General features: G+C 43.1%; 1 protein-coding gene across 1 annotated transcript in view; it reads right to left on the reverse strand.

Moving 5' to 3' along the window:
- CFAP54 (cilia and flagella associated 54) overlaps nucleotides 1-26,435 on the reverse strand; it is a 219,965-nt gene that overhangs the window by 44,858 nt on the left and 148,672 nt on the right. Inside the window, exons 48-55 of the mRNA XM_015416272.1 lie at nucleotides 24,962-25,904; nucleotides 20,533-20,647; nucleotides 19,202-19,371; nucleotides 14,960-15,056; nucleotides 14,513-14,663; nucleotides 9,477-9,634; nucleotides 8,557-8,739; nucleotides 6,358-6,484 (exon numbers count right to left, since the gene is read on the reverse strand). Coding sequence (XP_015271758.1) covers nucleotides 6,358-6,484; nucleotides 8,557-8,739; nucleotides 9,477-9,634; nucleotides 14,513-14,663; nucleotides 14,960-15,056; nucleotides 19,202-19,371; nucleotides 20,533-20,647; nucleotides 24,962-25,904 — 1,944 coding nt within the window. The remainder of the gene's footprint in view (nucleotides 1-6,357; nucleotides 6,485-8,556; nucleotides 8,740-9,476; nucleotides 9,635-14,512; nucleotides 14,664-14,959; nucleotides 15,057-19,201; nucleotides 19,372-20,532; nucleotides 20,648-24,961; nucleotides 25,905-26,435) is intronic.

Consider the following 26,435-nt stretch of genomic DNA (forward strand, 5'->3'; position numbering starts at 1 on the left):
TGGGATACGGTGGGATATAAGTGCAATAAATAAATAAATACATTCTGTATATATTCTTGGTTCTTTTGATGTGGTTTCCTTGAATACATAGTATATCTGCTTTGAATTTCTTCAACTGATTAAATATTTTTGATCTTTTAGATGGCGAATTTAGTCAATTCAGATTCAGAGATTATCTTGAACTCATTCTTTCCCCCCCTGTCTTTCTTTTTTTGTCTCTCTGTCTTCTTCTCTAGATGAGGGCCCAGCGTCTTCTAGTCCTGAACTTTGATCATTGTCACTTGCTATCAATTCTTTCAAGAATTATTCTGTTTGTTCCACTGTTGTTATTATTTTATTTTATTTTGTCAGGAATATTTCTAAAGCAAAGAGAATTTTCCAATGATATCTTATGTTTTTCTGTTGAAGGACTTGTTTCAAATTTCCAAATTCTTTCCTTTTCTTTATTATCTCCGGTGGAAGGTCTTGAAATATTTGTATTTCTTGTCCTTCAATTTTAAATGGTTCTTTCCTATGTTGTAGTAGAATTGTATCTTTTGAGTTTTTTGTGAGTCAAACAAACCAATATATCCCTTGGTAATTTGTCATGACTTGCATATTGAGAATTAATTCTAAGTATTTGTTCAATTTCCAGGAAATCCCCTTGTATCTTCAAATAATCTTGTATTAATTTTCAGAATCAATTCTCTAAGTCCTGGTCATGGAGGGATTCTGGGAAACCGTGAAATTGCAGATTGTTGCTTCTAAGTGTCATTTCTAAAACTTCAATTCTTTTATTTGCTTCTTTCAAAGAGTTTTTTTGATGTTGTTGTAGTGTTTCAATTTTGTCTTGTTTACTTTCAAATTCTTTTTGCCTTGTCTTGATCTTGTTTGTTTTCTTGAATTCTTTGGCTTATCTCCAGTTGAAATCTCAGTCCTTATCTTTTGTATGTCTTCTTTAATGTCTTGTTGCAGTTGAGTTAGTAACCCTCTGTTCTCTTGTTTAAGCTCAGTTGCAAGACTTTTGATTTGTCGAGAAAGGATTTCTCTAACTTCTCAGTAATTATATCAATGTCCTCTTCTGAGCTGATTACTTTCTTGGTTGATCTCATTCCAGCTGCCGTCTTTTTAATTTTTGCCAACTTTTTTCTGTGTTGGAACATTCTATACAACCTTTCTATACGTCCATATAATCAAAACAATATAATCTTAAATGATATGACTATGTAAGTTGGTGATTTATTTAAACTATCTTAGACTCAATTTTCTATAAACAGTCACTGCAATATTCACTTACTATATTTTGATGTTATACCATCAAGTCCCCAAAACACATAAGAACATAAGAGATGCCAATGTTGGATCAGGCCAAAGGCCCATCCAGTCCAACACTCTGTATCACACACTGGCCAGAAATACCACGTGCCATCAGGAGGTCCACCAGTGGGGCCAGGACATTAGAAGCCCTCCCACTGTTGACCCCCCCCCAAGCACCAAGAAGACAGAGTATCACTTGCCCCAGAGCCCCTCTCTATACCTTGTGGCTAATAGCCACTGATGGACCTCTGCTCCATATGCTTATCTAATTCCCTTTTGAAGCCGTCCATGCTTGTAGCCGCCACCACTTCTTGTGGCAGTGAATTCCATGTTAATCACTCTTTGGGTGAAGAAGTACTTCCTTTTATCCGTTCTAACCCGACCACTCAGCAACTTCATTGAGTGCCCACGAGTTCTTATATTGTGAGAAAGGGAGAAAAGTACCTTTTTCTTTACCTGCTCTTTCCCATGCATAATCTTATAAACCTCGATCATGTCACCCCTCAGTCGTCTTTTCTCCAAGCTAAAGAGCCCTAAGCGCTTTAACCTTTCCTCATAGGGAAAGTGTTCCAACCCTTTTATCATTCGAGTTGCCCTTTTCTGCACTTTTTCCAAAGCTATAATATCCTTTTTAAGGTGTGGTGCCCAGAACTGCACACAGTATTCCAAATGAGGTCTCACCATTGATTTATATAGGGGCATTATTATATTGGCTGATCTGTTTTCAATACCCTTCCTAATAATCCCCAGCATAGCATTGGCCTTCTTTATTGCAGTCACACACTGTCTCGACATTTTCAGTGAGTTATCCACTACAACTCCAAGATCTCTCTCTTGCTCAGTCTCTGCCAGTTCAGACCCCATCAATGTGTATTTATATTTAGGATTTTTGGCTCCAATGTGCATCACCTTGCACTTGGCCACATTGAACCCCATTTGCCATGTTGACGCCCACTCGCCCATCCTTGACAGATCCCCTTGGAGTGCCTCACAATCCTCACTGGTTTTCACCACCTTGAACAACTTTGTATCATCCGCAAATTTAGCCACTTCACTGCTTACTCCCATCTCCAAATCATTAATGAACAAGTTAAAAAGCAGTGGACCAAGTACTGATCCCTGTGGTACCCCACTGCTTACCACCCTCCACTGAGAAAATTGCCCACCTACACTCACTCTCTGTTTTCTATGAACTAGCCAGTTTTTGATCCATAAAAGGACTTGTCCTTCTATCCCATGATTTTTGAGCTTACTTAGGAGCCTTTGATGAGGAACTTTATCAAAAGCTTTCTGGAAGTCAAGGTAAATAATATCTATTGGATCCCCCTTGTCCACATGTTTGTTCACCCCCTCAAAGAACATTAACAGGTTTGTGAGACAAGATCTTCCCTTACAGAAACCGTGCTGAGTCTGCCTCAATAGGTTTTGTTCATCTATGTGCCTACTAATTCTTTCCTTAATAATGGTTTCCACCAATTTACCCGGTATTGACGTCAGACTGACTGGCCTGTAATTTCCCGGATCTCCTCTGGAACCCTTTTTAAAGATGGGAGTGACATTAGCTACCTTCCAATCCTCAGGAATGGAGGCAGATTTTAAGGAAAAATTACATATTTTTGTCAGGATATCTATAAGTTCACATTTGAGTTCTTTCAGAACTCTCGGATGTATGCCATCTGGGCCTGGTGATTTATCAGTTTTTAAGATGTCTATCAATTTTAGGACCTCCTCTCTCGTCACCTCAATCTGACTCAGGTCTTTCAACACCCCTCCCCAAATCAGCAGTTCTGGAGTGGGCAAGCACTTCTCATCTTCCACAGTGAAGACAGAGGCAAAAAATGCATTTAGCTTCTCAGCCATTTCCCTATCATCCTTCAGTACCCCTTTTACCCCTTGGTCATCCAAGGGCCCCACTGCCTCCCTGGCTGGTTTCCTGCTTCTAATGTATTTGAAGAAAGTTTTATCGTTGGTTTTTACGTTTTTTGCTATATGCTCCTCATATTCCCTTTTTGCCTGCCTGACCACAGACTTGCATTTTATTTGCCATAGCCTGTGTTCCGTTGTATCAGCCTCACCGTGACTTTCCACTGCTTAAAGGAATCCTTTTTACCTTTTATAGCTTCCATTATTTTGTTTGTTAACCATGCAGGCTTTTTCCTATACCTGTTTGTGCCTTTCCTAACCTGCAGAATATTTTTTTTGAGCTTCTAGGATCGTAGTTTTAAATAGTTTCCAAGCTTCCCCAATGGTTTTGACCCTTTCTACTTTTCCTTTCAGTTTCCTCCCCACATGTCCCCCCATATCAGAAAAGTTACCCCTTTTAAAGTTAAAAGTGGTTGTGTCAGTCTTTTTGGCCAATTCCCTATTTATACAAATGTTGAACTCAACAACATCATGATCACTGTTCCCAATCTGTGCAATCACTTTTACATCTCTCACCAGATCTTGAGTGTTACTTAGGACCAAATCAAAATGTGTTAGCCAAAAAAGAAAGAAAAAACGGCAGAATATATTAATCAGGAAGAGCAGTAAGTGGCAGCAAAGGACTACTTTTACAGATCACTCAACTTATTATTTCCTTCAGCTTCCTTGCAGATCTGAAAATAAACAATGCAAACAAACCTTCTGTGCCAAATTTGTTCTTACTTAGTAATAGAAGAAAAATAATTGCAAAGGAATCTCCAAATCCTATGTAGTCAATTGTTTTTAATCACTTTTAGGTACTTCACAGAATGGTACGCATTTATATTTCAGCTCAGTCCTGTGCATTTTTATTGTATCCGCAAAAATATGATCTATTTGTAATCCAATTTCAAATAATATTTATAGGCAATAATCTAGTTTCACATAGTTTCATGTAATATTTAAGTCCAAAATATTTGTAACCCAGTGGAATGAGTCAGATAAGAGAAAAGGATAGAAGGATGTTTTCTTTTTTTAAAAAGTAGATTCCAAATCCCAAACAAAAGGAGATCAGAGTTAACAAAGGCCAAAACCGATGTGCAATTTGGCAGGCTGCCTTGTTATTTTCCCTCAGTTTTAAAATTCTTTTTCTTCAAAGTTGCTAATTAACAATTAGTCTGTGAATGGAAGTAAAAAATGGCTACTTATCTGAGTCTCTTTGCAGTCTAAATAAGTTACAAATCTGTACAAATTTTTAATAATAGAAAATACAAGTTCAGGAAGGCTCAGTTCTTTAAAGTTATGACCTTGTGAATTAACTGATAGTAAAGAAATTTATATCTCACAGGAACATGATCAGTTTGGTGTAGTGGTTAAGTGCACGGACTCTAATCTGGGAGAACCGGGTTTGATTCCCCACTCCTCCACTTGCACCTGCTGATGTGACCTTGGGTCAGTCACAAGCTCTGGCACAGCTGTCCTTGAAAAAGGGCAGTTTCTGTCAAGAGCTCTGGCAGCCCCACCCACCTCACAGGGTGTCTGTTGTGGGGAGGGGAAGGGAAAGGAGTTTGTAAGACGCTCTGAGACTCAGAGTGAAGGGCGGGGTATAAATCCAATCTCTTCTTCTTCTTCTTCTTCTTCTTAAAAAGAGAGGGGGAAGGGAGAGGAGAAAATAGAGGGATGGCCGGCATTCACAGTTTTCTCTCTCTCTTGATTCTATCTTATCAGAAAGAAAAAAGTAGACACAGTTGCTTGATTAAGTCTGTCTGATATGAGCTGAAAATGTCTTTCTGATTAACCTGCTAAATTTAATGATTTCTCTGATGACCCTTCAAGCACAGGTTGGGAAAGGCTACCAAAATATCTGAATAGCCTCCTGATTAAGGTGAATAGGCAGGAGGACACATGACTGGGTGTAATGAGATCACGTCAGGGAAGGGTATCATTTCCCAAGAAGCCCATTGATGAGATCAAATATCTCAAATATCTCAGTAGAAAGTGGGGAGAGATCTATTAGCAAGTCCATGACCCAAGTCACCTTCCCAAAATAGTTTGTCAGGCCTATCTCTTACAAGTGTCCATTTTGTTTGTTCCAGCTCCACCTTGGTCCCATTTCCAGGACAGGCTGCACAGCACATACATGATTTGGGGGGTGATAATTAAATGAGGGGCGTCCTCTACAAACTACCCTTCTGCAAGAGGGGTCTGGGTGCTAACACCCTCTACCATTTAAACTGTTGCTAGCTGTTGATAATTTCAGGATGTTCCAGTTACAGCAATGGTACTCACTCCACAGCTTGCAGAGAACCACATTTGCCATTACCATCAACCAAAAAAGCTACACAAATATTGTATACCCTATGTACCATCCCATGAAACGCACACACATACAATACTAAGATATAACTGTTTAATATTAGGGATATTAACCTATTTAACTATCAGATTATTCTGATCATATAGTGATGTCTCTCCCAACCACAGCTGAAACTTAGCTAGGCCTTGTGTATCTGAAGTGAGGGGGAAGGGCATCCCTCTCTACCTTCTTGCTCCCTCCTCAGCATGAGGCACAGAAGCTTAGGCAAGAGAGTGAGACTGCCAAGGCTCCTGGAGGAGAACAAGCTGGTCAGGGAGAAAGGGTGATAAAATCCTTTCCACCACCACCTTGCTCTTTCCCAAGGATTCTGCCATGACAGTGATGGTTCTACTTCTCTCTTCTCTGGAGCCAGCTTGCTGTTCTCCTGAAACAGCAGCCTGGGTGCTGAGATGAGAGTGCAGAAGCTGTAGAGAAGGATGGGGATTGTTGGAGAGAATGGGCCCTTTTACTTCCGTACCTGGCATGAATTCTACAGATCAAGCATACCCTCCAGTCCCTTCAGTGGCAACTGTTTCAAGGTGGGAACTGCCTGCCAGCTTTCTTGGAATATGGGGCAAGTGCCACATGAGGGGAACAGCCCCCAGAAGAGCCACAGGTGGCATATTCAAAGGGCCATGTATGGCTCCCAAATCACTAAGTATTACTGTGTTAGATTTAAACATAACCATTTATATACTTGATGATGAAACTGAAATAATTCATACATATCTTCTAACAATTTCAAGCATAACAAATTATCACTATAATGAAAATGCTACACAGAAAACTTAAAATTTTCTTACCAATCCTCATTTTGACTTTTGCCAGTAATCTGATATGTGGCAGATATATATTTTTCAAAGGCAGCACTGGAGTCATAAATGTAGGCTCTTCTGCATTTTGTTTAATCGATTCTCCCAAAATAAATAACTGTCAAAAAGTATTATTTAGTAATAAAAATTATATACAATACTTACTAAACTCATTTATTTTATACAAACAAGTGCTCTAATCTTACATTGGTCTATAGTTTTTACACACTCAAAAGTCCAGTGATTTCAGAGTTATAAAAGGTACTGGTAATGACATAGATAATGAATTACTGTAAACTAGAAAAAGAGTAAAGATTTAGGTAAAGGGAAGGCAGCTGTCATAGTAAACAGAAATGTGTTATGGAACAAAGCAATCATTAGCTATGATGACTGTGAGCCAGAGAGCCCCAAGCAGAATACCATTATGTTGAAATGGATCCTTTGCACAAATTATATGCACAATTATCCTAACTATGCAAGGAATTGTGCATCTGCATGCGGAAGGGGATCTTCAGTGTGGAATGATTTTTGTCATATAAACTGATTACATGAGAAAAATAGCTACTCAGTTTATGGAAGCAGATTTTATTTAATCTTAGATTTGATAGATTTAATCTTAGATTTTTGGATCTGTGTTAAACCCAACCTGGATCTCAGCATACAAGTTTTGATGCCATGCCATTCATCTGATAAGAGCCTTTGTATAAAATATCTGAGAAATTAAATTAACCTCTGAACACATAGTATGGTTAGGAACTATCTCAAGGTGAAAGCTCTCATTAAGGCAAGACAAAAATATCCTCTCCAAAGCAAATAATTTTTAATCAATATATAAAAAGATTCTCCCTTAGCTTTACTTTTATTGTATACTTCTACCTGTACCTAAATCCCTAGCACATGTTTACTATCCTCATGGCTATTTCTTCATATTTTGTCTTTTTATGTGATATTTGATTATATGTTTGTTACAAGTATTTTTTGCTTTGAATTCTAAGCAGCCCAAGCAAATCCTTCTGTCATCCCTGACCCGCCCCCCCCCCCCTCCTGTGAGTCAGTGGAATTGAAGGAATCGCACGGGGAACGAACGGGGAGTCTGCAGCAGGAAGGAACCAGTGAACATTTCCCTCCCCTTCTCCACCACAGATGAGAAAGTCAATCCACTGGAACTGCTGCTGTGCTTTTGGAAAATCACCTTAGGACCCAAGCCCATGATTTCTCAGCTCTGCTTGCCAGCATACAAACACTCCAGGTGAGGAGCAAATGCTGGAAAATATATTCACAAAGAAAAAGGTATAGACTAGTTTCAGTTGCTTGTAGGCAAATAATGGTAGAAGTTGTTAGAGAACAGAGACCAAAGGAAGGATAAAAATGGTATATACAAGAAATCTGCTATAGCACATTAACCATGTGAATGAAATAGCAAGAAACAGAGGTTTGAATCCAGTGGGATCTTTACTTTTTGACCTTTGAATATAGCAAATTTCCAAACTCACATCATTGGATGAGCGATAAAATAAACTCTATTTTTAGATCCCAGCTTCTCTGTTCTCACAGTTATAGACTCAAAGTCAGAGTACACCAGTGGACAGAGTAGAAGGATTGGACCAGGAAGGCCTGAGTTCATAAATTCATCCTTGAAGTTCATCAGGTGGCCTTGGGCAAGTCTCTGTCTCTCAACCTAAGCAAATTCATATGCTTGTTGCAAGGATGCAATTTTTAAAAGAACCAAGAGCTCAAAAAAGGGCAGACTAAAAATGTGATGTATTACCACAAGCTGCTTTCTAAATCTCTTTCCGTTTCAAAAATGTTTTGCTGAAGAACATTAAAGGCTGCTGATCCAGAATATAATTTTAAAACTCCCCTGAAACTAACTGAATTAATCTCTAAATCCTGCCTAGATCCTCGAGTTCATACAGACACCATCCTTATCTTTTCTCAACTGAGCCTTGCCCTTTGTGTTCAATTTGTCTCCATTCTCCACTCTCTGATCTATTGGCATTAAGCATCATGCCAGAATTCATTCCTGATCATATTTTAAAAGTGAGAACTTTCTGGACCCTAGATTATTAGCATGGTCAAAGGATCTTAATCTGTGCTAAACCCAACCTGGATGTCATAATCAGGTTGCAAACGCGGGGGGGGGAAATATACATGGACAAAAAAATCAGCCACATATACTTGCATGCTTACCTGTTCAATGACAAGCCTATGTGCCAGAATTAATAAATCTAGTTGATCAGTTTTAGAAATATGTTTTGACTCATCTTCTGTTTGTGTCCTCATTATGTCAGATAGCAGAAGCATACTCTTTACTAATGTTAAAGAAGCTGGAGATGAAATCAGCGTCTTTTCTTCAAGTAATCTGATGATATCCTATATGAATGTAACAGAATACAGTAAAATATTAGATATGAGTCTAGTAGTATCTTAAAGACCAACAAGATTTCCAGGGTATAAATTGTCAAGAGTCAAAGCTCCCTTCATCAGATACTATGATTGTCAAAAGCTTATACCCTAGAAATCTCATTGGCCTTTAATTTGCTACTGGACTCAATCCTTGGTCCTCTCCTGCAGACTAACATGGCTACCAACCTGAAAGTAACATACTGATGGCTAAAATGTAGATAAGTGGTTTTAAAATACTGGGTCTGCCTTCTAAATTCACTCTGTGTTCTGCTCCCCCTCAGCCCACCTGTTTCATCTGTGGGCATGCAAAAACTTTGCATATATTGGCTCAAGAAAAGGTTCAGACAGTGCCATCTCTGACCATCATACACGGAGAGACACCATTAGAATACATCTGATGAGATGGGGCTATAATTATTTCAAAAATCAAGTATGGGGGTTCATCTTTTATGGGGACTAAACTTATATTTTGGTTGATATAGTAAAGAAGGCATCACACTGGCTAAGGATCATAGCTTTGAGGTAACCTGCTCCCTTACATGTGTCCCATGCCAAGTGATTATCCTCCCCTCCCATTTTAAAATCACTCGTCAAGACAAAAAGACTTTCTAAGCTAAATAGCTAAACCGAAGGTATCAGTTATGACAAAGACAATTTGCTCAGCAATTTTAGGAGAAAAATGTATTCATGTTTGGTCTTCAAACCTGTAAATGAAGCTTAATGTCAGTCACGGGCTGTCGTTCTTGCAGACCCAGCATGACAGCTTGCATCATAATTTCAGCAAGTATCTCAACATCATTAAATGCTTCAGCTTCCACTTGTACCTCACTGATCAGACATGAGCACTCTGCCAGTTCATTTTCTTTAAAAATATATATTAAAATATATTAATCAATAAAACATACTCCAAAATGCCAGCATATAACATTTGCCAATACTAATAATAATAATAATAATAATATCATCTATATACTTTTATGACATGCAAATTTCATTTAACGTGAGGCACTGATAAAGTAATAATGATCCTGTGAACTTAGTTTGCCCTTACCATAGTTTAGTGGCTAGGCACAGATAGAGTGCTACCCTATTGTCTTCCCAGGATTAGATCACTGGGAGTGCCCATCTTGGTTCTGACCGTATCTGTGTTAGCATTACAGCTGCACCAGTGTTAGTCCTGAGATTAGTTAGTGTCAAACCAGTTTGCAACTATGGCAGGGGAAGGCTTGAAAACTGTAGTTTGATATCAACTATAATTAATGCTAACAAGTGTGCACTTGTATAGCCTGTGCTGGCACATACCTCAATGATCAATGAAACTGAAAGAGCACAGCAATGATTTTTAGCCTGGAAGCTAAATGGAACCTTTGCATTCAGATAAATAGGTATTGGAGACAAAAGCAGGGAATAGCCAAAACCTTCCCATCCTACTTGTGAGCTTTCAAAAGCACCTCCTTTACAAATGCTGTACTAGACTAGATATACCTTTTTTATCTACAAGTCAATTATCTATACCCATATTTGAAGCACTACACTCACAACCCAAAGGCACATCAGCAGTTGCCAAAATTGGAACCAGAAAACTTCAGTGATCTAGGGTTGCCAGGTCCAACTCAGGAAATATCTGTGAACTTTGGGGGTGTAGCCAGGAGACTTTTGTGATGTCATGTCCGGTGATGTCACTTCTTGAGCTCCACCCCTTCTGGTGATGTCATTTTCAGCACACTGCATCAAAATACTACCCCTTCCTGTGATGTCACTTTCAGGGCATTCCTCTGAAGTAACTTCCTTCTTTCAAAATTCAAATGTAAATACACTAACATATATCACCTTTCTACCCTAGAAATCTATGCTTTCTTCCCTGGCCCATCCCGTCAGGTCACGTCCTTCTTCCAAATTTAAATTTCTCACATTACATTGCTTTCTGCCCCTCAAATCTTCAGCATCTTACTCTCCTCCTTTTTATCCTCAAAAACCATCCTACAAGGTAAACTCCCCCCCCCCAAGTAACAAGAATACAGAGCATCACGGCCCAAGACATAGTGTTCCATCTGTACTTTGTGACTCTGATGGACCCCTCCTCCATATGTTTATCCAACCCCCACTTGAAGCTGTCTGTACTTCCAGCTGCCACCACTTCCTGCAGCAGTGAATTCCATGTGTTAATGACTCTTTGGGTGAAGAAGTAATACCTTTTGTCAGTTCTTGTACAAGTTCTTGTACTGTGATAAAGGGGGGAAAGTACTTATTTCTGTGCCTTCTCTATCCCACGCATAATTTTGTAAACCTCTGTCATGTCACCCCTCAATTGTTTCTCCAAGCTAAAATTTCACAACCCCTCTAATGTTTCTTCATAGGAAAGGTGTTCCATCCCCTTAATCATTTTAGTTGCCCTTTTCTGCATCTTTTCCCTAAGCTATAATATCTTTTTTGAGGTGCAGTGACAAGAATACACAATATTCCAAATGAGACTGCACCATAGATTTATACAGGGGCATTATGATACTGGCTGATGTGTTTTCAGTCTCCTTCCTAATAATCCCCAGCATAGCATAGAATTTTCCTTTTTAATTGCAGTTGCACACTGAGTCAACATCTTCAGTGAGTTATCTACCATGACTCCAAGCAGGTGGTTGCTCATATTTTACAAGGAGGAACCGACCACCTTTAGAAGGCTCTGTTCAGACGACCAAAGCTGCTGTAGCATAGTAGGAGAGGCAGTCTCTCAGAAATGTGGGTCCTAGGACTTGAAGGTCCTTGTACATAATAACCAGCCCAGTAACTGATGGAGTGACTGCAGGATAGGTTTTTATAGCATGAACACACATGAAGCTGCCTTACAGAGAATCTGACCCTTGGTCTGTACTGTGAACTCAGACTGACAGCAGCTCTCTAGGGTCTCAGGCTGAGATACTTCACATCACTCATTGCCTGGTCCTTTTAACTGGAGATACTACAGCAAAATATAGAGACCTCAACAATCTTCGGGTATTGTAAAAAGGTGCCCAAATAACAACAGCCAGTAACATCACAAGCCTGGGGTAGGGATGAGGTGGCACACTCCCCAACAGCTTTAATCTGAACAGCAAGTTCTACAGGGAGAGTGTAGGAAATCAATCGGGGAGAAGGTTCAGGATTCTAAAATGTTTTTCAGAATATTTCAGCACCAGCCAAAAGGTATAATAAACCATCATGCCATCTACATATTGATGCATGGAGACTTTCTGCAAGTTTACCCTTCCTCAGATCCATTGGGGGTCAGGCTTTGCATGGTGGGGAGGGGGGAGGATTTAAAAAAACCCCTCATGTAGCCATTTATCATCAGGCTACAGGATCAAGGAATGCACCCAAACACGGGGAGGAAAATTATATTCTGCATCAATAATTCATGCTCTGCATGTGGGAACTGATCCCAGCTCAGGATATCCCCAGAGGAGTCTACACTTTATTTATCTTTATCTGCATATTAACATAGCAGGATCGAAAGCCTTTGTCTCTTGTGAACGTCTTTCCACTGGTATCCAGCAAAAAGGCTAAGTCCTGCATTTATTTGGGTTATGAATTGCGGTAATTAATGCACCCATTGATTGCTTCCCCAGCTTTCCCCTAAAGACCATTTTCATATTTAATTTATAGAAATAGCATACAAAGTTGGAATCCAGACTCCAGTGCCACCTTTTAGGACCAACAAAGTTTTATTCAAGAAGGGAGTGCACACTTCCTCAGAGACTAGTTCCTCAGCTGCCCCTCACACACCAAGAACAAGAAAACAGAGTTCTGCCAGGGCAGCTTCTCCCAGTGGTGATGAGAGGGGCCCATGGCTGCATTCCCCCCCCCAATGCTCCTCTGAAGGCTTTGGCATGGCCCAGGGATGGGGATGAAAATTCAACACACACACCCTACCCAGCCATCCGCTTCTCCAGGGAGCAAGAAAGTCAGAGCATACAAGAAGACAAACTTGGTCCAGTGCCACCTTAAGACCAACAAAGTTTTATTTAAGACTGGAGTGCACACAGGAGCTCATGCGTGGCTGCATCCTTCCCCCCCCCCCCCACGGCCCCCCCCACGGCTCCTCCGAAGGCTGCAGCATCGCCCATGGAATGGGAGCAAAAATCCAACATCCCCCCTCTGCCCAGCCATATGCTTCTCTTGGGAGCAGGAAGTCAGAGCATGCAAGAACACAAATGTGGAGTCCAGTGCCACCTAAGACCAACAAAGGCTGCAGACACACGGAGCATTAAGCCACGCTACAGACATGGAAGATAGGCGGATTTTCCGGGCGCGATCACAGCACCGCATCTGGGAAGCGTAGAGCTCCTGTGGCGAACCCAAGGCTTCCCGCCAAAGATGCAGGGTAAAAAACTAGTACCTCCGAGGTACTAGTTTCCGAAAACCGCGGGGCAAGCGCGGGTGCCTCATCGCGTTTCCGGTGGTAGGTTGTGGCATCCGGCACCCGCCCATGTCCCGTCACTAAAAGGGTTTTTTTTCCCCAAGTCTCCACAGGATGCGCACAAAGCACCCAACGGTGCATGCACACACTTCGTTTAAAAACAAACAACACAGCCCCCTCTTCTTTTCCGTACCCCCCCCACTCCTGGCTCGGCCTGCTCGAGAGGAACTCTCTGCACCGGGCAGCAGAGGGGGAGGTGCAGGGGGGGGTGGCGGGGGGGCGGCCCGGCTGAAGCTCCTCCTGGAGGGGACCGGACGGAGGACACAGTCTGCATTCCTCTGCAACCCTGGAAGGGGTTAAACCTGCAGAGCCTTTTGCTAGAGAGGCCGCTTCTTTGCCACGCCACAGGATTGTCCTGTGATCAGCACCTCCCCTCAACCACGGGACCTCAACGGGACCTCTACGGGACGTCTGATCGCGCAACCGCACGTTATTTTGCTCCGAGGCAAACAGCCACGCTTCCCCCCCGCATTTTCCTGCCCGTGTGACCGGGGCCATAGTTTTACTTAAGGCTGGAGTGCACACAGGAATTCATGCATGGATCCCCCACGGCTCCTCTGAAGGCTGCAGCATGGCCCAGGGAATGGGGGCGAAAATCTAACACCTCCCTCCCCAGCCATCTGCTTCTCCAGGGATCCTACCTTCTCCAAGGCCCCACAGTGTGCAGCAACCCCAATGGCTTCTCCAAGTAAGACTCTATTCTGAGGTGTGGTGGCCTAGGTGGCGGCATCTCTGCAGACAGCTTCCACCAGCAGCTCACCTGCACAAGGTTGAATGAGTGCTGCTGGGAGTGGGGGGGCTTCTTTAAGCAGGAAAGTGGGGCAGAGATGCCCCCTCCACTTGCAAAACACATGGAGGAGACAGACAGAGGAGGCAGTGATGCTCTAGCTACCATAGAGACTAGCAGGGGGGAATACTAGAGTAGCACCAATGGCCACCATTTTGTCCCCCGCTGCCCAATACTCCCAAATTGGAGCAGGGTTCTCAAATCTGGGGATCTCCTACCCCCAGCGGGAGTTTGGCAACCCTACAGTGATCAGAGGCAACACTGGGTATGCCTCCTTGAGTTTCTGCATAGTACTCTCTACTGTGGTACCACATAGTACTCTCTACTATGGTACGACATCTATTTTTGGTAATACATCTTAAGGTAGCACCAGCAAAACATAAGCATGGGCAAGTGCTACTTCATTAAGAATAACATTTTTGAAAAGGCAATAATCAACATGAAGGTAAGTGAGTCAGCCAAAACAGAGATATAACACTAGTCATTTCTGGATTAAATATTACCTGTCATTGTTTCAATGCCTCGTATCTGTGCAGTAATTGCAGTAACTAAAGCCAGACGACACCTCAGCCATAGATGTATATTCATACGTTCCTGTGCTATTACATTGTGTAACACATGGGAATCCTCAATATAAATGTCATGTTCATTTGGCTAAAAGACATAAGAAAAATCTCTTGGAAGATAAACAAATTTATCCATTTTGATGTATTATTCACAAACAGAAAAATGTGAATATTATGTTATTTATGAAAAAGATTGTTCTGTTTCTAAACAACATGGGACAATTTATGATATTTATCTATTAATCTAAAACTTAGTAAGACATAATATATAAGAAAATTATAGAAAAACATTTTAAACATTGACAGTTTTACTTTGCTGCTATTGATACAACACTTTCTATCATAAAGTTGTCAACTAGAAAATCTGCACCAATAAAAACATGCCTCATCTCTTTTCTCTTTATCCTGTGGTAAATCAGATGTTTTCTTGAAGACATCTGCATCTTGAAGAAGTTTTATTGTGGAAAAGGCCAAAGCAGCACTGTGATAAACAAAAATACAATGGAACATAAAATTTTTTGAGTATTTTCATGCAAGTCATTCCAGCACCTCAGGAGTTTGGTTCAATCAGGCAAAAAGGAAATATAAACCACAGATATTTTGATAGATTCTTATAAACTAACATTTTAAGTATAATATGAAGTCGGAAAATGTGATTAGGTTTCATTTTCATGCTTACAGATGTCCTAGATTTGATTTCAAGATGAAATATTTTAAGTAGATAACCAGCTTCAGCTATGTCTGGAAAATTTTCCATTTCTTCACAGTGAAAAGGCAGAACATGGCATTTGCTTAGGGCTTCAAATGATTTGTTGTATAGATTTAGTAGCAAAGGCAGAAATTTTGCAAAACTTAACAATGTAATTTATTAGATGTATTTTAACTACCTACATACATCCACCTGAACATGTCCACACGCCATAAAATGCTGACAGCAGCATAATATGCTTATGGAATGTTTAATGAGAACTTTTACCCCACTAAGTGTGATACACCAAATGCACTGAGCATTCAGAGGGCCAGTTCCCTCATTTCTTAAAACCAGAGGTGCACTAAATTCTTTCTTTCAGATATGCAGTGATAGAAAAGGTGTATATAGGACAGAATTTCAGAGGTAGGCCCAAATATTGACAAAGAGAAGGAGGAGGAGGAGATTGAATTTATACCCTGCCCTTCACTCGGAGTCTCAGAGCGGCTTACAAACTCATTTCCCTTCCCCTCCCCACAACAGACACCATGTGAGGTAGGTGGGGCTGAGAGAGTTCTTTCCAGAACTGTCCTTGAGAGAACAGCTCTGACAGAACTATGGCTTGCCCAAGGTCATCCAGCAGCTGTAAGTGGAGGAGTGGGGAATCAAACCCGGTTCTCCCAGATTAGAGTCTGCACACCTAACCACTACACCAAACAGGCCAAAACTTTCCCTGTAAAATATAACTTTTCCTGCCTTTCTAGTAATTCAGGCATTCACCAAACATTGCCCACTTTTGAACATGGAAGAAAGAAGTGCAGAGGAAAAGAAAAATGCCTGCGAAGGGCTAAACAGCGGGATTAGCAGTTGTCTAGAAAAGATGGCCTTCTGAGATCCTTCATGCACAATCTGTGAATTGTTTCCTCTTGAACACTAAAGGCCTGATTCTGTCTACAGCAAGCACAATTTTCCATATGCTTAAGAGAGCCATGTTTTTATAATGAGTGCTCTCAGAGGCAGCACTGGCCAAAGAAAAGTCTGTGAATGGTTCTCATATCTTCATTCAGCCCTCTCAGTCTGAGTAACTTCCAGCAAGCAGAGCAGAAGGGCAAGGGGTGCCTGTGGGTAGCATGCACTGACTTCTGATTCGTCTTAACGGCCCATGTTCCCACCTGCATGTGTGCTCAAACAAGTGCATGGGGAGAACAGGGCTCAACCAAGCCTACACCAAATTCTGTACAGGAGCACTGTAACTACCAGCAAGGTCATTCCCTAAGATGGTGAAATTACCATACAAGCAAGTAGAACATACTTTTAAGTAATGTGTTTAGGAGTAAGGCTATAATTGCAAAAGCTGGGATTCTGAACATACTTTGAAGCAAACTGTATTAAAACATGTGAGACTACCATGTGGCCTTTGACAAACACTGTAAATATCTGACTTAAGTCCGGGAAGGAATTTACTTCTTTGAATATGGTAGACTGGGATCCCCAGTGTAGCACCCATAAACACCTTTTCTAGCACCTAGCAAGTACTGTTTGAAAGTGGTGGGGCCAGACAAAACTTTTGCACAGGAGGGATTTTGACTGGCTGTGCAGATTTCTAACAACATTGCTTTGGCAGCAGCTGGCACCACAACACAAAGATCTTCAGTGTGTGACTGAAGGTAAGGCTGTGTACATGACAAAAAACAACTTTAAAACCGTATGTTCATTTTAAGAGGCATCCTGTTAAGCACAACTTCGGCCTGAAATTTTGAAGATGTACTGTAAGAATCATGCACAACCTTACTCCCAAGCATTTTGTGTCTGGCCCTGCCTCCTGCAGCAGCCATTTTGTGTCAGAATTCACTGATGCCTGCAGGCTCAAAAAGGCTGGGGACCCCCAAGCTAGACTGATAATTATGAACAAATCAAAATTCCTCACTGATGCACAACACAGGTAAAACAAAAATATACAAAGTAATTATCAGTAGTACAAACAAAACAAAACACAAAGGTTCTGAGGGCACAGCACACCAGTGTCCCAGGAGATAACACAGCCAGTAGCCTGGATGTGGTCCACAGTAGCAGCCTTCTGTGTAGCACAGCAACACAAGGCCCCAATTTCCCAGTGGAATATATTGGAAGGGAAACACTTAGCAGTTGGGGGAGTGTAGAATAAACTTTAAGGGTCTTCATGTTTTCTTTCTGGGAAGTTTCTCAATGACTGCTTCCTAGAACCTCATAAGAACTGAGCTCTATGATCTCTTCAGCTGCCTCTTCCTCCTCTGAAGTGGAATCCAAATTTTTGGCTGGGTCCTGAAACATGATATGATCCACTTCTGTGCCAGTGCACTTTGGTGTCACCTTTGATGCATGGTTATAGTGATTGATAACTTAAATGCAGGTTGCACCATCCACCCTTGTGTCCATTTATCCTCTGGCGTAGGGCTTGTCCTGTTTGTCCTATGTGGACACACCCACAATAATGCAACATCTCATTTGAACATGGACACTGGGACCAGAGGTTGCAATAAACCCAGATACCAACTTTGCTGCCATATACACCCAGAGAACACAATCACTGGACCTAACAACATCAACTACACCATCAGAGGCTCATTCACTTGCTCATCTTCTAACATTGTATATGCCATTAAATGTCAGCAATGCCCTTCGGTTCTCTACATAGGACAAACAAGACAAACCCTATGCCAGAGGATAAATGGACACAAATCTGACATCAGGAATCACAAGACTGAGAAACCCATAAGAGAACACTTCAACCTCCCAGAATATTCAGTGGGTGACCTCAAAGTAGCTGTTTTATTACAAAGGAACTTCAGGAACATAATGGAAAGGGAAATTCTGGAATTACAAGTTATTACAACGCTTGGAACAAAAACCTCCCCAGGACTCAACAGGGATATTGGATTTTTATCTCATTACATATGCTAACTCATTCAGTCCTCACATATGTATTCTCAACAAGAACGACTATAAATTCTCAGTTTTTAATGTATTTTAGTGTATTTCTTTTTTGTAATAGTATATTAGAATACTGAATATATGCAAGGGATATTAGGATGTCTGCTGACAGCAACATTTTTTTAGAGGGGGATGTAGTGTTAAGTGCCCTCCTCACCAGACAGAATGAAGATTCCCAGTCACTTCCCACAATTAGAAAAGACACCTTTAGACATTTCTCTGCTAGTTTGACATATTTATTGTTTTACAACTGTTGACCTTATAACCTTAACTTGTTATTTAGTGTCACTTTGCATATCTTGATCATTATCATGTTGCATGTTAATCTGCTGTTCATTCTCTGGCTACAAAGTTGAACCCTTTTTGCCATTCTACGTATTTGATAAAGTGTGCGTGCACACAAAAGCTCATACCTTGAATAAACCTTTGTTGGTCTTAAAGGTGTCATTGGATTCTAAATTTGTTGTATTGCTTCAGACCAACATGGCTGACCAACTGGATCTATAATGATTGACACAGTATACATGCACAAATCAGCACCTGTATTTCTAGCTGTCCATGTAAACAATGACAGAATTGTTTTCTTAAACTTGGTAAACTGCAAACCACTGCCCCATTTTGAACAAAGCCAGCTTTTAAACAATTACCAATTATCAAGCACAATGTCAGTGAGAAACTGCCTCTCCAATCAACAGTTTTTTAAAAAATCAAGCAAAAACCAAAATAAAAATAGGAAAGCAGCAATACCACAAAGCATTATTTTTTGCTGTCATCTGGTTTGCTTCTTAGTATGAAAACTGAGTGTCATTTAACATGTAACAGGTTCCCTCAAAACAGGAAAAACAGATTGCTTAGCTGTAATAGGTTTCTTTGAGTGGTCATCTGTGCAAACATACAGGAATGACAAATCTATGTAGAGCATTCACTGGGATTTTCTAGAGTTAAGTTAAATAAGCTATTTTATTTACCTGAAAGCTGTTTGAAGTCTTTGTTGTGCAATAGCTGCAAGCTGAAGCTTGGCTTCAATTACAATCTCTAAGTCTGCTGCTGAACACCGAGAGATCACCCTGTCATATTTGCTCTGCATGCTTTCAAGAATGGAACTAATCCTTTCTTCAGCTTCTGCCAATAAAATACCCTAACAAAATAAAAAAATACTGTTCTGTGAAATTCATAAAGAGTAAAATTGTTTTGTTCTTTAAAAAATACCTATTCAGCTGTAAGTTCACTAGCACAAGCAAGAGTGCCTATTCTTTCTCAGTAATGAACAGGAATCTCTAGAAGTATGATGTAGTGTACAAGAAGTCCTAAATCTGTGTCCTACATGCATAATACGGTTTAATGAATAGTTTTGTAATATTGGTTCTTCATTTTGTTCACATACAAACACTTTTGTATATTTTGTAGGTCCGTCCTTTTTCCCTTGATGCTGATCCTGCACAAGGTCATGTCTGTCAACCAAATGCAAAGCAATCCTATCAGACGTGACTGCCACACCCTGAAGTCACTGGAGAACATGGCATTTAACTGAACTGCTGGGCACCAGGGATGTGAGTCACCCATCACTAGAATTTATAAACAGTATGATCTAACTAACAAAAATGCACCAGCCCCATGTTTGCCTCAGAGAAAAAGGATTTTTCTATCATTGCTGAGAGACTATTATATATTTTCACACTCCGAATTATATTATTACCTTCAGCATTGCCATATTTAAGATATCCTTATTTTTTTCAAGTTCTAAAATAGAGACTGTTGGACTTCGTCTTGCACTTGTAAATGTAGAAGGTGGTATGTAGCCTTTGTAAAGGAAAGTACATTGTTAAATTTGATGCAGTAAAACAAACACAAGCACTGAAATGAGCCAACTGAATTCTTATCTGGGAGTTGTTGCTAGGATGTATGGGCTATGCTCTCAGCTCAGCACAGGAGGCAGCCATGTAGAAAAGAACACCCCTTTTTGAAGTCCTTCCCCTTTTTCTGACTCAGATAACATCTTGTTTCTCTTGCTAGGGTCTTTTAGGCCAAAGGACAGAATTAAAACATTTCACTAGATAGTTCTTGCATGTAGTGGAATTTGGGTTTTAGCAGGATAGTTGCCATACAATTAGCACCATGACATGGAAGTAAAATCAAGCTCTGTCGGTGGACTACCAACAGGCTGATGCAAGAATAAGAAAAAAAAATTCAGATATCCAAGGGCATGGTTTACTCCCTACCCAGTCACCAAGCTGGTAAGGTTGTATGGTTTCTATGGATTTGAATAGACCCCTAGGCTTTGTTGAAGGCTGTCATATACTGCTAGAGCAGAAGATGTCTGGAAGAATTCAGGAAAAGACAGAGGCTTTTTGGAGGACATCTTCTTATCGACAAGCCTGCCTTCAAACTGGGATGCATAGTCCATACATTCTGCACTAGTGGAGGAGACAACTTTGAGAACAGTGAAAATAAACAGGTTGCTTACCTGTAAATGATGATCTTCGAGTAGTCATCTGTGCAGTCACACCTATGGGATTCTGCGCCTGTGATGATCCGAGGTCCCGGTCACACGGGCAGGAAACCGCGGGGGGGAAGTGTGGCAGTTTGCCCCGGGGCAAACTAAGGCGCGGTTACCTGATCAGACCTCCCGTGGAGGTACTGTGGAGGTTCCGTGGGAAAGGAGAGGTGCCGATCGCAGGACAATCCCACGCGCAAAAACGAAGTGCGCGGTGCGGCAAACTGGAAGGTTTTATTTTTGTTTACACCATGACTGCGCATGCTCCGTTGTGTGCTTTTGCGCATCCACAAAGACTTGAAGGAAAAAAAAAACTTTTTCGCCAGGGAACATGGGCGGGCGCCGGATGCCACCGGAAACGCGATCAGACGCCCGCCCTTGCCCCGCGGTTTCCGTAAACTAGTACCTCGGAGGTACTAGTTTTTTGCCGCGTGGTTTCGGCAGGAAGCCTCGTTTGAGCCACGGGAGTGCTACACTTCCCAGATGTGCCGGTGAGATCGCGCCCCGAAAACCCGCATGTCTTCCGTCTGACTCGCATGGCTAATGTTCCGTGTGACCGCAGCCCGAATTGGTGGTATGCAAAGCTCACAATGGGATTTTCACGACTCCCTTCCAGGCATGCGCGGGAACCCCACTGCGCATGCCCAAGGAGGTGGGGCGCGGACATCCCACCAGTTCATTCTGACCACTGGAGAGACGTTGTGCTGAGATTTTTTGTCCCGTGGAGTGACTGGAGTAGGAGACAAAAAAGTGATTGTCCCTCCTACTTGAACGTGTCCTGTCCAGGTAAAAAAGTAGCACCCTCCTAACATCTAGTGCATGGAGGAGACGCTGTTGGCCATCTTTCGGGCTAGGAAAGAAGTTCGGCAAGAAGATCTCTGAGCTGAGGTGGAACTTGGAAACCACTTTAGGCAGGAACGAGAAGTCGGGCACCAGTCTCACACCATCCGGTAGGAAGGTAAGGAAGGGTGAGTCATGATGGAGGGCCACGAGTTCACCCACCCTCCTGGTCGAGGTAATGGCAACAAGAAAGGCAGTTTTCCATGCTGCATGCTTTAGCTCGCAAGTTGCCATAGGCTCAAAGGGCTGTCCCATCAGATGGCGTAGTACCATCGGCAAGTCCCACAAGGGTACCAGTGAACGGATCGGTGGATATAGGTGGAGGAGACCTTTAGGAAATTTCTTTGAGACCGGGTGAGAAAAAATGGAGAAACCGTTGAAGCCCGGATGGTAGGAAGAAATTGCCAACCCTGATTGAGGACTGCAAGAGGCCCTTCTCTGCCAGCAAAAGCAGAAATTCTAAGAACTGGTCAATCCTGACAGAAGCCGGGGGCATGTCCGAGGGCTGTACGGAAGCTAAGAAACTAGCCCACTTTCCCCTGTAGGAACGTCTTGTAGAATCCTTCCTGGCATTGAGTAGCACAGTGGTGATTCTATCCGAGAATGTTAATTGTCCACGAGATAAGCTGTTAGCTTGAGCTTGTGTACCTCGTGGAACAGCAGAGCTCCTCCCTCCACTAGGAGCAGATCTGGCACCTGTGGGAGAGGATGGCGAGCCTTGGTCAGCGAGAGGAGGCTGGAGCACCAAGGTTGCCTCGGCCACCAGGGGGCGATCAGTATGCACCTTGTGTGGACCCTCATGAGCCTTTGGACCGTCCTCAGCAGCAGCAGCAGAGGGGGGAACATACACAGGAAGTTGTTGTCCCATGAGTAAAGGAGCCCATCTCCCAAGGCCTTGGGATCTTGTGCTCCCCTGCAGCAAAACAGGTTGCACTTCGAATTGCACCTGGTGGCGAAGACGTCGACGTGAGGCGTGTTGCCATGCAAGCCTATCAATGTGTTTTTATGGACTGTATGGACTGTGCAAAGGGACTGTACAACATGGTGACCTAAAAATACCTGTTGAGACTGCACACCTGAAAGAGGGACACCTTCCTTTAGCGTTGCTGCTCCAGAAGTATTCCAGAGTCACCAGCCATCTTGCCTGCTGTGAGATGAAGCAGTTCCATAAGCCTGCACAAAGCCTCAGATGCCATGCCATAAAAAACATGAGGACAGCGAACTCCAGACGCCATTAGGAGTTTCTTCCAGCACATATAGGCAACCCCTTTCCCCCCCTCTTCCAGCTACCTACAAATCTAATCAAGAGACTCTATTCATGGTTGCTTAGGAAGCCAGCTAGGGCCATCAAGAGACAATAGCCCTAGCCTGATGATTCAATCACTCTTCATCCAGGTGCCAGTCCCCAGACCAAGTTACTAGCTCTCAATATTGACCAACCCCTAGCTCTCCTCCCCCTTTCCCTCTAACCAATAGTATGTTTTATGGGACAGACTAACAGGTGTCACAGGGATGTGTGGCTAGCTCAACCTGTTCCCCCCCACACCACGTTATAAAAGATGCTTTCCAACCACATGGTCTCTCTCTCTCAACCCCTCCACATCCCCTATCGAAGCTTTAACCCTCTTATATCCCACTTGCTATCCAATTACCTTACCTCCATCTTTAAACTCTAGGTCTCCAGCCAGAGTTCCACGTGTTTCTGCCAGTTCAGAGCATGTGTTCCCCATTTTCCATTCTTATCCCCTCCATTCTTCCATTGGAACGGCTCAGTCACGAAGACAGGTAATTATTGCCCAAACAATGAATATCCTGCTCATGCAAACATCATAATTATCTATCTTTATTTCTTAGTATAAGTATAATTGTGTGAGTGTTTGTGTATTGTTTGACTGAGACATCTCCATCAGTAAAAGACATTATATTTTACCAATCATAGTCTCTGTGCCTGTTCTGGTACTTACAGTAAAGGTGGGACTTCTGTATAAACTGGTGTAAACCCTAATTTGCCTATTGCCGATTAATAATCATAACTTCCCCAATATTAATTGAGAATTTAAGGCAATTTGGCTAACAGGCGTACCCCACTTTTGAAAGACGGGATGTAGGTAAGTCCAGTTCAGCTCCCAGTTGCGATGCTGAGAGAGACCCCTGCTGAGCAGGTCCACATGCACATTGGCCTTGCCAGCAATGTGTGAGGCAATGGGAAAGATGTGCAGCTGTATGCACCAGGCCCAAAGGTCTAGAGCCAGGAGGCAGAGACTGCGGGAGACCGTTCCACCCTGCCTGTTGATGTAACTGAGGGCCGTCGTATTGTCGGTCAATACAGTCACACATTTTCCCGTAAGAAGAGGAAGGAAACATTGGAGGGCTCGTTTGATTGCCAAAAGTTCCAGAAAATTGATGTGTTTCCTTGAGGTCACGGCATCCCTCTTGTGACCTACAGAGAGGCCGTTGAGGTGGGCTCCCCAGCACCACAGCAAGGCATCGGTCGTGAGGGTGAGACCAGGAGTGAGGGGATGGAAAGGGATGCCCTGCATCAGGTTGTCTGACCGTGTCCACCAGAGAAGGGAGTCGCGTGCCTCCTGTGGCGGAGAGAGACAAAGTGATTGGGACATCCATAGAGGCTTGAAGTGCCATATGAACCACAGCTGGGGTAGACGCCTTGGCAGCCTCGTAAAACGGAGGACAGCAGTTGTAGCTGCCATCAGGCCCAGAAGGCGTTGAATCTGGAAAGCAGATGATGTGTCCTGGAGCCGAACTTGTTCCGCAAGAGAAGTCAGGGTTAGGGCGCTGTCCTGTGGCAGGAAAGCTCTGCCTTCTCTGGAGTCGAGTATCGCCCCTATGAACTGCACTCTTTGAAAAGGAACCAGCTGTGACTTTTTGTGGTTGACCTGGAGACCGATGCAACGAAGGACATTAAGGGCCTGGGATATATGGTGAACAAGAAGCTCCCTGGAAGGTGCGACCAGAAGCCAGTCGTCTAGAAATGGGAACATTGTCAGGCCACAGAGGCAGAGATGTGCCACAACCACCACCGTCGTCTTTGTGAAGACATGCAGGGCCGTGCTGAGGCCAAACGGTAGACTCCTGTATTGGTAGTGGTTGCCTCCTATCGCAAACCGGATGTTCTTTCTTTCTTTCTTTCTTTCTTTCTTTCTTTCTTTCTTTCTTTCAAACCCCCAAGGGGGTATTTTTATTATTTTTCATAAGATTATTAACTACAATGAAAAATATAGGAGTAGCAAGGGTACATTTATTCTTTGAGGCAGACGACACGACCATGGAGTTGGGCTTGGAGTGGATATGGAGGAATTCAGCCTCCATCTCTTGGACCCGATACTTATGATCCAGATGTCTGGACGACACTGGAGCAGAAGATGGCTTGTCCTACGGGGACTTAGCCACCTGTAAGAGGACGGTCGACAACGGGAAGGCGATCAATGTGGAGGTATTGATCTGCACAACATTGAAAACAGTGTCCGACACTGAAGGTTGGGGTTGGACTATAGACAGTCCCAGGGAATGCACCATCCTCTTGACCAAATCTCCGTATGAAGAAAGATCCTCCGAAGGAGAGATCGGTAGATTGTCTGACACCGTAGGCTTTGGTGAAGGATCCTCAGGTGACTCGAGGCGTTCCGAATCATCGGTGCCGGTATTGGAGACTGAGGAACTGGAAGGCAATACTGGTGCCACAGGGGTATTCGGTATCGGAGCGACCTTCGGTGGTAAAGCAGGGGCGGAACGGAGAGGAGAGGGTGGGCAACAAGGTTCCTCTGGAGGTTTGGATTGAGACACGGAAGGCTTAGATTTACATTGGAGAGAGCGTGAACGACGTGACCCATGGTCCCAGTCCGACTGTGACCTAGGCGTCAGCCATGGCATCGATGTCGACATTGGATACGAGGTGAACCAATAAGACATGTTGTGCCTACGGTCCCACGATACAGGTGGGTCGAAGTAGGTTGGGGAGTGCAGTCTCAATTCCTGTTTGGGCAAGTACGAGAGCATGGGTCTGGAATGACGGTGCCCAAGGCACTCTTCAGATCGATGTCCCTCACATCTGGGGGTTCTGGATCGTCGATATCGAGAGTCCGGCTGAGATCCATCATTTGCCCAAGAAACAGCCAAAGGAGAGCGATCTGTACGGGGCCTATGTGGGTCGATGTCATTGATATCCCATGGTGAGGCCAAGATCGGTCCGGTCTCGACAGAGACCTCCGATACCAGGGGGTTCAGTTGTTGAATGGGCGAGTCCAGTAACTCAATCGTAGGCAGCTCCACTGAAGAGGGGTCATTGCAGAGCCCTTTTGCACTTTCTTGCCGCTCTGAGACTTACGCACAGTGCGTAAGAGAAGACTTAGCTTTCACGTGCTTCTCTTTTTTTTTCTTTTTGGCTGGCGTAGAGGCGGAAGAGGCCTCGTTTGATGCCGAGTGCTTAGAAGACGGGCCCCCGTCCGATGCCAACTTTGCATGGTGAAGGGGGGTCGATGCCAGTGCACCACCCGATGTCGACAGGAGTGTCATTGGTTGGTTGGAAGGGGTCTCAGCCAACATCTTTCCGGCAGGCAGGGGGGTCAGTGCGGACTCCCAAAGTGCCACTCGAAGCCTTGCAGTTTTTGCAGGTCTGATTCAAGAACTTCGCACAATGGCAACAAGCATCTGGGTGATGTGTTTCTCCTAGGCAGAGAATGCAGAGTGTGTGGCAGTCACGGGGGGGGGGGGGCAGGTTTGCTGCCACAGCCAACACACAATTTAAAACACCCCCACTTTTCGGCCATAAAACAGCAAAAATGGCCCTGAAATGAAAAGAGGGCTCTCGTATGAGGCAAAGTAAATTTTATCTCAGAGAGGGGGGGGAGGCG

This window comes from Gekko japonicus, unplaced genomic scaffold (assembly GCF_001447785.1).
Source record: "Gekko japonicus isolate JY-2015 unplaced genomic scaffold, Gekko_japonicus_V1.1 scaffold648, whole genome shotgun sequence".
Lineage (NCBI taxonomy): Eukaryota > Metazoa > Chordata > Lepidosauria > Squamata > Gekkonidae > Gekko > Gekko japonicus.